Genomic DNA, 14,314 nt, shown 5'->3' with positions numbered 1-14,314 from the left:
GAACTTAGTACTTACATCTCACCTGCTCAAATAGGCAATATTCCACTTTCTGCGTTATATAGCCCATTTTATTTATTGATTTTTCATATATTGCCTGATCTGCCCTGAGGGGAGGAGGGGTCGGAGGGGGGAGGATGAAGATCACCGCGGGACCTTTCCGAGGGGCAGCATATTGATATGTGGATTGTGGATCTACATACTACGTAGTATTCGACTAACTTATGCTGTACTCCGTAGATACGTAGTAGATAGGTTAGGTTAGGTTACTTTTTGGGGTTGATACATTGTTTGTGTTTGTTTGTTCCACCTTGTTATGGATATGAGGGTTTTACTTGGCGAACTGTACTGGTGAACTTGGGTTCTGATCATTGGGGGGTTTGGGTTTCATATGCTTTCTTTACCCTTGTTTAGTTTGAAACTCAACTTAACTCATGGCGGGGGAGGGGAGGGGAGAAAAATGTCTCATGGTTTACTTTAGTTTACTTGCTTTTGGTTTCTTGGGATGTCGTAAGCAAGCTTTTTGAGGATCTGTGACTATGAACTGCCGGGTGGTTGCCGCGGAGGTGATTGGAATGGATGGATGCTATACTAGACTGCTACTACTAGTGCTCTTTACCCCCCGCTTCGTGGTGGTGGTGGTGGCGGCGGCGGCTCAGTTTCGCCTCAGAGTTCAGAGCCAAGATGAGACACATACGACAGATGAGACAGATCTAGTTCCGGTGTTCCGAGGATCATCTACTACTTACTATCTACCATGCATTTACTAGCTGTGAACTACGACGCAAGAAGCATACCATACCATACCATAGTAGCGTAGCCAACTATCAAGGGTAGTGAGTAGATGGTAAGATAGTAGTAGAGCCTCCCAACCCAGCGGATACTGTGATAATCCAAGGAAATTGATGAAAATCCCGACCGTCTGGACCGACCTCCCAGGAAATTAATATCGCGGGTTTACTATCCCTATAATATAAGATAATATAATCTAAACTAACACTGACTACGGGAGTCGTAGGCCGTAGGCCGAGTGGACTAGGGTAGGTACTAGGTAGGTAGGCTATATGGCTCGCTCGCTCGGTCACTACGCAAGAGCCGACGCTTAAGTGGAGAGAGAAGTTTAGTAACGAGGGGGGCAAAAGCAACCAAGCCAATATGATTGGATGGGACAGGGGAACGGACAGCTTCGCTTCCACGAGACAAGAGCATCAACCTAACAGCCTGAAGCAGGCTCGTTTATTAAAGTTTGGGACCGCTGGGGAATCAATCAATCTGCTCGCACATGGAACTGCCGGGACTGGTAGTACGTAGCTGGAACTGGACCGGGTTTCATCATTAATTGTGGGTTTAATTTTCTTTCTTTTCCTTCGTTGTTCGGGTCGAGTCCCATGTGTAGAATGGAAGAGGAGAATCCTGACGCGTATGTCAGCGCTTCCATTAATCGTATTGTCTTAGAGTAAGTGTGTGTCCATCCATGGATGAATCAATCTCCGTATGGAGTAGTCAGCCGTTCTGGATACCACACACACAAAACAGCCCAGACGATCATTTAATCTATCTTGCAGCATCCGGGGGAAGGAAATGGATTTGACTAAGGATGATGTAATTCGGCGTCGCCGACAGTTGGCGTTTGTTTTTTGAATTGTTAGGTTACTTTAGTTGGCACTGGCAGGTTGGTAAAAATGGATGGATGATCCGCTAAAAGTCGCCAAGGAGGGGGGGAAGAGGAAGGCAGGAAGGGATTGATCGACTGTGCCATTCCATTGTTGCGTCTCCCTTCGCTACAAATTAAAAATCACACTAAGCTAGATATGTACTACGGCCGGGAGCATTACCACTTCGGGCGATGGGGGCGCTCGCGTTGGCATCGCTCAGGTACGCTTCCGGTAATCGGGTGTGGGCGGTGTGGTCCGCCGCTAAGGGTGATTTGTGCTGATCAGTTGTGTTCGGAAGAATACCAAGAAAGAGGTAAAGTGCAAGGCCAGCCTGCTTGCTACTACTGAGGCTTGAGACGCGACAGGGATGGGGCCTGTTTAGATGTGATGATGATGGTGATGGTGGTGGTGATGGATTATGCCGATGAATGAATGACCTCAAAATAGAGATTTTTTGATTTTCAATTTTTGCTTGGCTGTACCTACAGCATACCTTACTGTAGATCTACTTACCCTTTCCTAACAACTACCACGAAGTTCAGATTTCTCGTGAAACCAAAAATTCGTGACATAAAAACGGCCAGCCAACCAGCCGGAAGCAATTCATCCGACGGGAAGCGAACGCATAAACTGACTGACTGATGACTGATCTCGGTTCCCAGAAATAATACCGGGATGATCAACAACTAAAACCACAGTTAATAAGGTGGAAAGTAGTAGGTCCGTCCGTTCTTTCTTCCCCCCTTCGTCTCCATAACCCTTTTCGGGATTCGTCTTGTAGCTCTCCCGGCCGAGGTACATGTCTCGTGTGTGAGCGTCCCGCCTTACTCCGGCTATGAGGCCCTTGGGGACCTCCCGAGAATCAAAGTATAATTGTGTCTCTTCTCGAAATGTCTCGTTTAGCCATGCTTATTTTGGACTTGAGACCGCCCGTAGGCAAAGCTTTTTAGTTTAGACGTTCGTGATCTGACGGTCGATCCCAATGGAAGTGAGGGAATGCGGATATGGCCTTTTGGCAGGGAAATCGAATCCATCTACACTACTATCCACTTCGGCAGTTGATATCGGTGGTTATTAGCCTCGTCAGTCAGCCTTCCTTCCCTTGATCATGGTTGGTGGCTGTGGTGATGATGACGATTATGATGATGATGATGCGCTGTGCAGTTCCCACCAACTAAATCGATGCGGCCCGAATGTGGACGACAGGCAGAGAAAGAAAGAAGCAAAAGTGCAAGTAGATATCCGGTTTTGAGACAAAGTCAATTGTCTCAAAGAATATTTGCTGAAAGGGGTGGTGACTTAGGCACACATACACACCAACGACCCCAGCCCTGGTCGACGTCATTGACCAGTCACCGTAGAATGCATGCACCATGCAGCATCCGCAGCATGGTTGATCAATCAGGGGAGGTTTTCCCTGGATCCCTTGAGTTACGCCTGGGCCAGTCAGTTATCGCTTGCATGGACGATGCATTTTTCCCCATCTCCATCGCCCGGTTTCTGTCATTCTCGTTGGATGGTTGATTTTCTCCGTTCTGCAAAAACAAAAAAGAGTTACTAGTGGTCACTGCCTGACCAACACATCTCACCAGCCCCAAAGAAGAGCAACAAAAAAGAAAAGAAAGAGTATTGCTAATAATGAGCAAACCGAGATGTGAATCTACATCGTACATAGATACATCTCCGTAGTCTATCAAACTAACCCTCGGGGGGCCAGATGATCATACAATAATAATAATCATCCGAAAGGGCTTTCCCTTCCGTCTTGTTTGTTGGTCGGATCGGATCAATCTAGCTGACTTGGGATTAGTTTAGTCAGCGGCATCCTTCTGCTCTTCTTTTCTTTTTCTTTTCATTTATTTAGAGGAAATTACTTTATTCTTGTTGGCTGTCAACTGCCATGATAATCTCCGGCATTCCTCATCACCGTAAAAAGAAAATAAGCAAAATAGAATAAACCATCTTGGCCCCCCGACCGACCGAAAGGAATGGGTGCTATGAACTAGTCTAGCCTGAGGATCGTTCAGAGATTCCTTTCTTGGATGGACCAGACCTAAGCTCTCTTGGGCTTAGAGCCCCCTTTTGCTTAACAAGCAGGCCAAAAAGAGCGAGCTGCCATGCCATCCGCGCATCGTGCCGCGACTCCGTCAGCCCGGCCGGCCCCAAGGGATTGGACCATCCCCGGAGACATTTCCCATCCCAGACATCAAGCGAGTCATGGCCCTCACGATGGGCGTTTCTCCATTTCCCATCTCCGTGGTCTAGGGAGAAAAACTAAGGGGGTGTCTGTGTGAGTAGTGTACTGACGCTATCAACGGAGTCTTTTCCATCAAAGTAACTTTTCTTCTATTATTATAATGTGCTGGTCTGTGTTGTTGGACCACGCACGCATTGTCTCAGTACCAAAGGATCTTCGGAGAAATAGGATCGAGTAGTAAGAGACAATTAATTTAGAGAAGGAATAACTATGGATGGAATGGATTCAGGGTCACCTTTTCAGATTGTTTTCCAGAAAGGGATGTTTAATCGACCGCTAGAATACGGAAAGAACGGAGATGGAAACTGAGACCAACCAGGGTTGAGATCTGGGAATAGATTGGATCCCTTCTCTATTACGCGCTCTCTCTCTCTGTATGTGTGTGTGTCTGTCTGCGTCTTCCCCTCCCCCTTCCCCTCAAACCGGTGATCTGAGCCATGCTGGACCAGGGTTGGACTGTTTGGGTCACGGACAAGTACCGGGACGGAACCAGCCAAGTGGGAAGGAGGGAGGGGTACCTTAGGCAGCGAGTTTCGCCCACCGAGGGCCCCGAACACACAGGATCTACGGGGAGGAGGAAGAGGGAGGGGGGCGTGTATGGAAAGCAGAGGGGTGGGGAGGAGACCCAGAAGGGGACAGCCAGGACTGGCTAACCATGAAAGCTGGTTGGAAGCAAGCTGGAACCACATGAGATCAGGTTCTCAAGCAGCAAAGCAGCCAACATCCAGCAGCAGTAGCAGTAGCAGCAGAGCAACAGCCAGCCAGCAGCAGCGTGATCGTGCGGCAACGATCAGCCGTTTATGGGGCATGGGATCGTTGTGACAGGTAAAACCAGGACGGAGCCTTGGGGGTTCCACCCCGAAGAGAAAGATCGGCTGCTGGCGTAAGTGCAAGCCAGATGGTAAAGTAAGTCCAGCCCAGAGTTCGATTCGATTACCACCATAATACCGGACGGAGACTTCCATTTCTTTGCTTAGGGTTGTCGACTAGTAGTAGGGGGGTGGTGTGGATGCCACTGGTGGTCGGCTCCGTCCCCATGATGAAGGATGATCTCTGATTGATTCCTGGAGGGCGCGCATGATGGAGAAAGGAAAGGTGTCCGTGGATCTGCACTAGCGCCAGACTTACTGTAGCCGAGCCCCGAAAGTACCGTTGGCTTTGGCTCCATCGGCCGATCTGAGAGTGAGAGAGACAGACAGACAGACAGACAGACAGACAGACAGACAGTGTGTGTGAGAGTGTGAGAGTCAGAGGTCAAGAGAGTCAGAGTCAGTTACTGTGTGGTTGCTGTGCCCTTCGTACGACGCAGTTACGTACCCCCTTCTCCTCCCGCCGCGTTGCTTCTTTCAGGAGTAGATCTCCGTTGGGATCTCATTGTTCGTAACTTTTTTTGAAGAGTCATGCTCGTGATGTTGCTTGCTTGCTTGCTTGCTGCTGCTGCTGTTACTGCTACTACTACTGTTGCTAACTGGTCTAGAGCAAAGTGGAGGAAGATTTCTTGTCGTCATACTTTTACTACTACAAAATTCTCCTTTGTCTATCTATAGCACTTGTAGATAGAAAGAAGAATGATCGACTGTCTCTCATCTCGTCTCTTTTACCCAGTCTCAGCTTGATCTGCCATCATCTTACTTCCGTGCTCATCAGCTCCCATGGAAAAACCATCCACTCTTCCCAGGGTTAAGATGGCCTGGGGGGGAGGGGAGCAGCGAAGGGTGTGGAATAATGGTGGAGGCGGCGCACGTTGTTTTAGCTCTCGTTGAGCCTACCTAAAAGGTATAGCAAAGCTAATGGCAAATCATCCCGGTTAAGTGTTTTTTCATTTTGAATTTTCTAATTTCCCTCTTTTGGAATTCCGAAAGCGGTAAATTAGAAAACAGGGAAATTCAAAAAAGAAAATGGAAAAATTAAAAATAAAAATTCCAAAAAGGAAACGTAAATTACCCGCCAAGAGCAAGACATCGCGTGTGGTGCTCCGTACCGGGGCCACTGCCCATTAATTAAGCTTTGGGACGGAGGTATCAGCCCTTGTGGAAGCGAATCGAGTAAAATTAAATTAAATTAAATAGAGAGAGAAAATAAAAGAAATGTGGCCACTGCGGGCTCGGGAATATTCAAGACGCCGCTGGGACTGGAGGGATGAAGGAAGAGAAGAAGAAAAAGAAATTAGTAAAATAATATGAGGATAAACCAAGCCAGAACGGAGGATATCGTACCTGTTCGGCTGTGTGGCAGGAAGAAGGAAGTTAGTAGGTTCATCCCTCTACTAGACGAGATACTCATCAGACGGGGGGAGGAAAAAAAAGTGTAATTATTTGGGGACCAGCGATTTTGCGTCGGATTCGCCCGCTTTCTCTCCCTCCTGTGAGTCTGTTCTGTCTGTCCTGTCTGTATTTTGGCTTGTCTTGTGTCTGGCTGCCTCTTTTTTTTATTTTTATTTTTTTTTATTTCGCGTCTCTTTTTCTCCCTCTCACACTCTCTTCGGGCTCTCCACCCGTCGGTTGAACCACTACGGCCGGAGTATACTCCCCAGCGGGCAGCTATAATTAAACTGCCTGTCGATTGATCCTCCCTGGATTTTATTTTATTTTATTATTTTATTTTCTGATAAAATAAAATATTCTCTCTATTTTATTTTATTATTTTTCCTGTCAACCTTGCTCCCCACTTTTCGCATATCTCCACTATTCCACACCCTCAATCATCGTCTCTCCTTCTCTTCCCCTCTGCCATCCACGCGCTTTGGTCTATAAACCCCGTTCATATCCTCCTCCATCTCTCCCCCCCCTGTTCCCATCAAACCCACCCCCACTTGTACCTTGCCTCCAATTCCATTGGATCCATCTTTCGTTGCCTCTTGACTCGACCTCGCTTTTATATATCTTCCCTCGGTAGCCTCCTTCTTGCCTGCTATAAGCTACCTTTTTCTTTCCACTCGGTTTCATCCAACCTTATATACATACATACATATACATCCACCCTCCTCCTCCACCACCTCCCTCACCTACCACCACCTTCTTCAACACTCAACATGGATCTCGCCAGCCTCATCTCCCACCCGGGACCCGATCCCATCATGAAGTCTAGAGCCTCATACAGCCCTCCCATGACCTCTTACAAGCGGTCCATCGAACAGACTTCCGACTCATACTTCCCCTCCGTCCCGATCTCCTACACCCGCTCCCCGCAGCCTCCTCTCTCCCCGCCTGTTGAGGACCACTCTCCCAAGTGCTCTCTTCCTTCCATCTCTACCTTGCTTGAGGGCGCAGATGGCGCAGCTATGCACGCAGCAAGTATGGCCCCCAATGCTTAGAAAGTCGTCCGGAGAAGACCGAAGGAGTCAAATGCTGACAAGAGATTCCTGCAGAGCGTACTAGAATGACCCCTCCTCTGCAGCGCGACCTTGATTCCCGCCAACAGTCGCAAGCATACGACCTCAAAGCCAACGGCCCCCAAATCGCCCTGCCCCCCACGCCCCCATTGCGCCCTGGGTCTAGCTTCCACAGCGCCGGCCACTCCCCCGCTTCCTCCATCTCTGCTGCCAGCGATGCTGCTGCGCCCAAGCGCTCCGACTCCTACCCTCAAGTGCCCATGGCTCTGCCGAGCCCCTCGGATCGGTCGTCCATCTCCAGCCAGGGTTCCGTTCAGGGTGTCTCCAGCGCTTCCTACGCTTCTCCCGCTCCCAGCGTCTCTTCCTACTCCTCTCCCATTGAGCCTTCGGCCTCCTCCGCCATGTTCTACCAGCGCACGGCGCCTTCCACTTCGGCCGCTCCTCTCCCGACACCGGCAGCACCGCAACAGATTATCTCCCCTGTGAACCCTGCCTGGCAACACCACCACTACTTCCCTCCCTCCAGCACCACGCCCTACCAGCAGAACCATGATCGCTATATCTGCCGCACCTGCCACAAGGCCTTCTCGAGACCTTCCAGCCTGCGCATCCACTCTCACAGCCACACGGGCGAGAAGCCCTTCCGCTGCACCCACGCTGGTTGTGGGAAGGCCTTCAGTGTGCGCAGCAACATGAAGCGTCATGAGCGTGGTTGCCACAGTGGTCGGCCCGTCGCAACTGCCATGGTATAAAAAGACCGCCACTGGGTGTCCGGTCACCTTGATGCGCCTCGAAGGCAATCAAGGCAACAAAAAAGCTCGACAAAAAAGCAAGAGCTATACAATTTAAAAAAAAAGGACCATACCACTCCATCATACCAACCTCCCTGAACCCAGCGACCATCTGCTCTGATTTCTTCTTTGAATGATACCCTTTTGTGCATGTTTTATTTTCACTTCTTCTGATCCTCACGCACCCGGGAATCCATGGGACTTGGGTGTGTTGTGATGGGAATCCCCATCTTTTCTTTCTTCACTTCCACCTGTGTATATTTGGATGTCTTCTTCCCTTTTTTATATTTTATTGTCCATGTGAAAAGGAGCAGGCGTCGCTGGTTTTCGGTCTGGGAAATGCAAAAGCATCATAAGAGTCGGGAGGAGAATCATTGGGCATGGGATTATCGGAGTCTCAACTCTGGTTTGAAATTTTTTCTTATTTTCTGTGTTTCCTATATCTTTTTTCCCTTTTTTTATTTCCTTATTTTTCCTTGTGTCATCTCATTTCCTTTGTTATGATGTGACATGACCTTGTGAACAAGAGATGTTCCTACTATACGATTATAACAAACGCACAACAGCTTTGTTGTACTCTGGTATGAAGAAACCAAATTAAGAGCATAGACTCGCATTCTAGATGAAGATCAAGCTTCCATTCCACCAAGCCCTTACCAACTATAGTATAATACAGCGTAGACGGACACTAATACTTCGTAATCATCGTCTTTATCCCCCCCACCTCTCTACATCTAATCATCTTGCTTACACCTTACCCCCCATACTCGCATCTTACAAGTATAGAAGACCTAACCACCCGTTCTCCTTCGCAACATATGAAGCAAAAAGACACAGGCCTCTTCTTAGACTACTCGACTAAACTAGATAATCTTCCCTCCTACTTAATTCCATCTTAAATCTTTCTCACCCTACTTCACCACTCTTTCTTCGCCTCTTGACCTTTTCCGACCCTTCAAGATCTTTATCACTACTAGCACCGGAGGGGGAGAACTCGTCAATGCCTTGACCTGACCATCATGTACAAGAAGTCAGCATACTGCATTCGGACCACTTCCATAACCGAAGTCCCCACGAACGAGACAGATCAAATAACTCTCGAAATACTAACCAATATTAATAAAGATGATATGATATATAGAGCGAATCTGTAATTCAGTAATCTCAAATTCAAGCGATCTATATACTACTCATACTCAATCCATACTTGCAATGATGGAGAATGTGTAAAAACTGCTATAATTTCCATCCAACACCACCACCGCCATTGCCAAATTCCCGGACTCGCTAAATGACTAAAACTACCTGCGTATCAATCAATCAATCAATCAATCAATAATATTTGCCTATTCTCCCAAACGGAAAGAAAGGAAAGGAAAAAAACAAATCGACGCAGCCACTCCGGAAGGAAAGGGAAATAAATAATGTATCATGACGATCGTAACCAAAAAGAGACACGAGGTATTCCAAATCGGAAGAAAAGAAAAAGACAATTGAAATTGCGAGTAAAGGGGAATATTTCCGGATAGTATGTAATAGAATAGAGAAGAAGGGACAGGGAATTTGGAGAATAGAGAGGAAGGAATGAAGAAAGGGAGGTATCGGGAGTCAAGGATAAGCACTTCATGGCCGTAATCGCAATTTCGTCGTTATTGTGGTGGTTGTAATCAACATCATCAACCATGAACGCTTACACTACCTGTACTGGCAGCAGGTCCCATGGTCGTCCTCCTCCCTGTCACGGCCTTTCGTTTGGCAATGGCTCCCTTGAAGTCGATCAGGTTGTAGTCTTCGGGCATGTGCTCGCCACTGTAGATGCAGAGGACGCGCATTCCCGGCTTGTAAGCCAACCCGCTAAGTAGCTTGGGTGTGATCAGGAAGTACTGGCCGCCGCCGCCGGTTTCAGATGGGGCGCAGGCTATATCGACCAGACGGCCATGGACCATGCGCTCGTTTCGGGGATCCATACCCTGATTGATTTCGTCGACCACGCGGAAGGGGGATGCGGAGAGAGATTGGAGGGCCATGAGGTAGAAGATGGTGCTGACGGCGCGTTCACCACCGGACTGACGGTGCGAGTCCAGCAGGGAAAGGTTTTCGTGTTCGCGGAATTTGACGTGGATTTGAATCGACCATTGGTCGAAGTCGCTGTCACCTGGTTCGCCGTTCGGACCAGTCTCTTCGGCCTTGTCCAGGGTGACTTGGCCGGCGCAGCCGATGCGGGCGAACGAGTCGGAGAAAGCGTCGCTGATGCTTTTGATGATTGAGTCAAGCTTGGGTTCCCAGCGGCCGCGGATTTCATTGATGGCGTGGTTGTAGTCGTCCAGCTTTTTCTGGAAGTCGGCGAGTTTGTCACGCAGCTTGTCGATTTGACGTCCACGTTCTTCGAATTCTTTGATCACATTACTGTTTCCACCGTGGGTGAGTTCGAGACGAGCCTTTTCGGAGTCAATGTCGGCCTCGAACTGCTCCATTGTCATATCTTTAATCGTGTGTAATAGTTCGGCTAGGTCGGGCTGTTGTTGGGAAATATTGGCGACCTTCACGGCGTCGTCTTGGAGCTTTTTGACCGTTTTGCCTGTGTCTTTGATTTCCTGATTCGCCTCTTTCAATTCATTGTGCTTGGCTTCCAGCGTCTGCCGGTGTTCGACGTTCCGAGCTTTCAAGACTTCTAGGTCTGAGACACCTTCGATGTGCCGCACTTTCAGCTTGATGACTTCTTCATGAAGTTTTTGGAAGTTTTCAACGGCGTTCTATCTTCTATTAGTAACAGGACCTTGGTATCTATGCCCTGTGAACTTACAGCATATTCAATGACGGCCTCTGCCTTGCGGAGGGATGCCTGATCTTGCTCACTACGGAGGTTGGCGACTCGCGTTCTCATCTGCTCGAACATTTTCTGGTTTTCCTTCTGCCTCGCTTCTTGCTGGCCTGTCGGTGTGTTAGAGTACCCAATCTGCGAAGGGTGCGACGTGTCACCTACGTATTCTCTCCGGAATAGCCCTGAATTGTGTTAGAGCTGTCTGCTTTTCTCCCTTCTCCCGCTCAAGCTCGCTCTGCAAGATCTCACGTTAGCACACAGAAAACATTCATGACAGCATAAGCTCAACATACTTGCTCTTGTTTGAGTTCAGTGTGTTTATGACCAAGTTGTTCAAGCCTGGCCTTTTCACTGTTTATCTGCTCTTGCACCTCCTGCACTTCGCCTTTCAGTGTACGGATCTTCTGCGTGGCTCTTTGTCTCTCTGATGCATCCACTGGTTGTGAGGTCCAGAATTTAGCTGGCCTCAGAGGCCTAAGCCGGGAGGAAATTGCGTCGTATTCCCTTCGCCGCATAACCGTATAGTTTAGCCTTCCAGAAACCCAGGAAATTAAGCGACCCGTTTTCAAGCGTTCGAAATCATTGTCTGCCATGTCTGCATGACTAATGGGTATCTGGTGCAGGCCCTTTTCGCTACAGAGCATAGCCAGAACTGGATCTGGTCCACTGAGACAATCCTTCGCCCAGCACTCAAATCCGAATTCGCGGAATTCGTCAGCCTCGGCTGCAGAAGGCTGAAGTCTATCTAGTGGTGTGGAACATGTTCGAATACTAATATCGGTCAACTTCTGTTCGCCGCAGAGTATCCTCTGCAAGGTCCTGAAGTCATTCCGGGTTTGCGTAGTGAAGGCCATGAAGTCCGTGCGCTGCAAGAAGGACTCAACAGCGTCGGCGTACTTTGGGTCTTTGATTGAGCATGTAACCACTGGAGGCCCAAAGACCTCCTTTTCGAACTTGTCTTGGTTTTGTTGGATCCAATGATAGGCGCGAACGGAATCGGCAGAGAGTCGTCCAAGCTTGTTCTCTTGCTGTCCAGCCTGGGATTCCAAGTTTTGTAACTGACGTTCCGCCTGCTTGATCTGATCGGCTTTCACATTCAATCTTTCGAAAAGTGGTCGTCGGTCGCTTTTAATCTGGGCCGCCTTTTCTTCAATTTCCCTGATTTCTCGTCGTTTTTCTCTCTGTTTCATGGATTAGTAGTTATAGTCAACATCATCCTGCAAAAACTTACTATTTGCTCGTTATACCACTCCACATCGAAGTCGTCAGGTTTCTCATTCAACTGACGCGTGAGCTTGTTTATCGTTTGCTGAATCTTAGTTGCTTCTTGCCTATAGCCTTGCCCGCCCTCTTTTTCGGCATTGATTTCATCGTCAAATCCCTTTATCTCCCGCTCATGTTGTTCAATTCTTCGGCCAGCGTCGGAAGCCGCACGCTCGGCTTCCTCTAGACGACGCGTTTTATACTTGATAACCTCGTCCGTTTCGAGACAGTACTGTTGTTTTGCATTGACGGATCTTAAGGCAGGCTCGAGATCCTCTTTGAGTCGCGCTAGTTCGCGTTCGATTCTTTTAACTTCCCTTCTCATATTATTATACCTCTCGTGTCCCTGTTTATACTGCAGAACAGGTCGGGCCATCTCCAACATCTCGATTTTCCTCTTAATCTGAGCCCTTTGGCGCATCCGCTCAACGTCGGCTCTTTGCATTTCTTGCCGATCCTCAAGGTTCGTCAAAGTGTCACGGTCGCCTTGGTTGTCCGCTTGCAGCTTCTTTTGCTCCGCTCTCAAACGCTTCAGGTTCTCATGCCATTCGATCATTTCCTCGCCAGCGGCGGCTCTTTGGGTTGAATTGAGCAACTCTATTGGTGTCAGAGCTGCGAATTCGGCGACTTTATCCTGGGGAAGGAATTGGCAGAGGTTATCAATCTGGATAGAGAATGATTGTGCTAGCTTCAGCACCTGGGAGCGGGAGGCCTGTTTTCCGTTGATCGTGAACGTGCTTTTATTGCCGTCACGCTTGATGGTTCTAGAAACGACAGGATTGTGACGAGAACCCGGCTTTCCAGCCAGCTCGATCTCAATCGTAGCTTCTCTACAGCCATGCTTCACAAACTCTCCCGTGTCTTTTGCACGTCCGAGATGCTAGATGAAAACCCGTTAGGAGACGTGCCATACTGTATACGAAAGGTTACTGTACCTGTGGTCCCCATCCTAAACCAAGACATATCGCGCAAACAAGGGTACTCTTTCCGGTACCATTCGGACCGATAACCATGTTCAGCTTCGGGCCAGGGAAGAATTCCGCAGACGTGTAGGTTACGAAGTCCGTCACTCTAATACGCACAATAGCACCTGGCTTATACGCTTCCTGCGGCCCTCCATTAAGCAGACCACTCTGCGATAAAGTCGATCCCGTCCCTGCAGTCTGGGTGCTAGGGTGCTTGCTAGACCCGGACCCTGCTGCATTTGACGCGGCGTACTCATCGGTGTCACGGTCAGAGCTCTCTGATTCTGCAGTATCGCTATCTTGATCGTCGTCAGTACCATCCCGAGCACTCCTCTTCTGGGCGGTTCCATTCTGCGAAGCATTCCGGCTTGTTGCTGATTTCGGCGTTGCGACTTTAGCGCTGCTCTTCTTCGAAAGGTCAGAGGTCGACTTCGAAGGACGTTTCACTTCGGTGTCATCTTCGGCGTTTTCAGACTCTTCAGAAGCTTCATCGTTCCCTTCTTGAGGTACATCGCCCAGAGTTTCTACCTCCTCTGCAGCTCCAGCTTGGGCCTCGCTATCGTCCAAGGCGCCGTCCTTCGCGGACTCGTAGTTGCCATCGGCCGTCTCTTCGGATGCTTCCCTTTCCTCGTCCTGGTTGGTCGCAGAACCCTCCTGATCGCTCAAGTTCTCATTGCCCGACCCGTCCTCCACTTCCTCCTGTAGCTCCTCATACCGGATGTCCTGGCCGTCGTCTGAGCCCTCCCCCAGTTCCTCTGACCCCCGACCCCTGAAATCCTGTCCATCCACCTCATCTCTGACCTCTACCATTTCGTCTTCCTCATCAGGCTCCTCAGTACTCAATCGTAGCCGTTTACTATCGCCCGAGCGATGCGACGACGTGCGCGAACCCCTCATCGGCCCAGAGGAAGCTCTCTCACTAACACTACCCACATCGTCACCATCGCCATCATCAGACCGGCGTCGTCGGCGAGGGATCGACCCCCGAGAAGACATGTTGAATAGATCGAGTCGCGCAACAACGCATACACTTTAGTTCACCAGCGCATCGACATTGGTGGTGGATGATACTTCGGAAAGGATGAACGGGGCCTGGTAGAAGGCAATGCAAGTGAGCGGGGTCCTGAATGAAACCCCAGTAATTGAATAGATAAAGAACAACCCGAAGCGTAGTATAAAGGATATCAAATCCAAAAAGTAAACGCGGCTCACGCGTGATTTGACGCGATGAGCG

General features: G+C 49.1%; 3 protein-coding genes across 3 annotated transcripts; 1 reads left to right on the top strand and 2 right to left on the bottom strand.

The window, feature by feature from the left end:
* Window positions 1–4,047: 4,047 nt before the first annotated feature.
* BO87DRAFT_62960 (uncharacterized protein) lies at window positions 4,048–4,907 on the bottom strand. The gene has a single exon (XM_025629436.1). The coding sequence runs from the start codon at window positions 4,596–4,598 to the stop codon at window positions 4,149–4,151; it is 450 nt and encodes a 149-aa protein (XP_025479569.1). The 5' UTR covers window positions 4,599–4,907; the 3' UTR covers window positions 4,048–4,148.
* Window positions 4,908–6,940: 2,033 nt separating this feature from the next.
* On the top strand, window positions 6,941–7,992 carry BO87DRAFT_387046 (C2H2-type zinc finger protein; the record flags this gene model as incomplete). The annotated part of the gene is made up of 2 exons (XM_025624795.1): window positions 6,941–7,202; window positions 7,277–7,992. 2 exons carry the CDS (start codon window positions 6,941–6,943, stop codon window positions 7,990–7,992), a joined length of 978 nt encoding a protein of 325 aa, XP_025479568.1.
* A 1,524-nt stretch (window positions 7,993–9,516) lies between these two features.
* On the bottom strand, window positions 9,517–14,288 carry BO87DRAFT_62922 (DNA repair ATPase SMC5). Its single transcript, XM_025629435.1, has 6 exons — window positions 13,051–14,288; window positions 12,084–12,995; window positions 11,146–12,033; window positions 11,015–11,087; window positions 10,853–10,962; window positions 9,517–10,571 (listed from the first exon to the last, which is right to left on the bottom strand). The coding sequence occupies exons 1-6, from the start codon at window positions 14,074–14,076 to the stop codon at window positions 9,708–9,710; spliced, it is 3,873 nt and encodes a 1,290-aa protein (XP_025479567.1). The 5' UTR covers window positions 14,077–14,288; the 3' UTR covers window positions 9,517–9,707.
* Between the last annotated feature and the right edge of the window lie 26 nt (window positions 14,289–14,314).

The sequence above is a fragment of the Aspergillus neoniger genome (genome assembly GCF_003184625.1).
Source record: "Aspergillus neoniger CBS 115656 unplaced genomic scaffold BO87scaffold_17, whole genome shotgun sequence".
In the NCBI taxonomy this organism is placed as follows: domain Eukaryota; kingdom Fungi; phylum Ascomycota; class Eurotiomycetes; order Eurotiales; family Aspergillaceae; genus Aspergillus; species Aspergillus neoniger.
The sequence above is the reverse complement of the archived record's forward strand: the minus strand, read 5'-3'. Positions and strand labels throughout refer to the sequence as shown.

Coding starts and splice junctions, on each gene's coding strand:
- BO87DRAFT_62922 (XM_025629435.1), bottom strand. CDS start 14,076: ATGTCTTCTCGGGGGTCGATCCCTCGCCGACGACGCCGGTCTGATGAT. Junction 12,996..13,050: donor GTTTAGGATGGGGACCACAG/GTACAGTAACCT, acceptor GTTTTCATCTAG/CATCTCGGACGTGCAAAAGA. Junction 12,034..12,083: donor AGTGGTATAACGAGCAAATA/GTAAGTTTTTGC, acceptor TCCATGAAACAG/AGAGAAAAACGACGAGAAAT.
- BO87DRAFT_62960 (XM_025629436.1), bottom strand. CDS start 4,598: ATGTGGTTCCAGCTTGCTTCCAACCAGCTTTCATGGTTAGCCAGTCCT.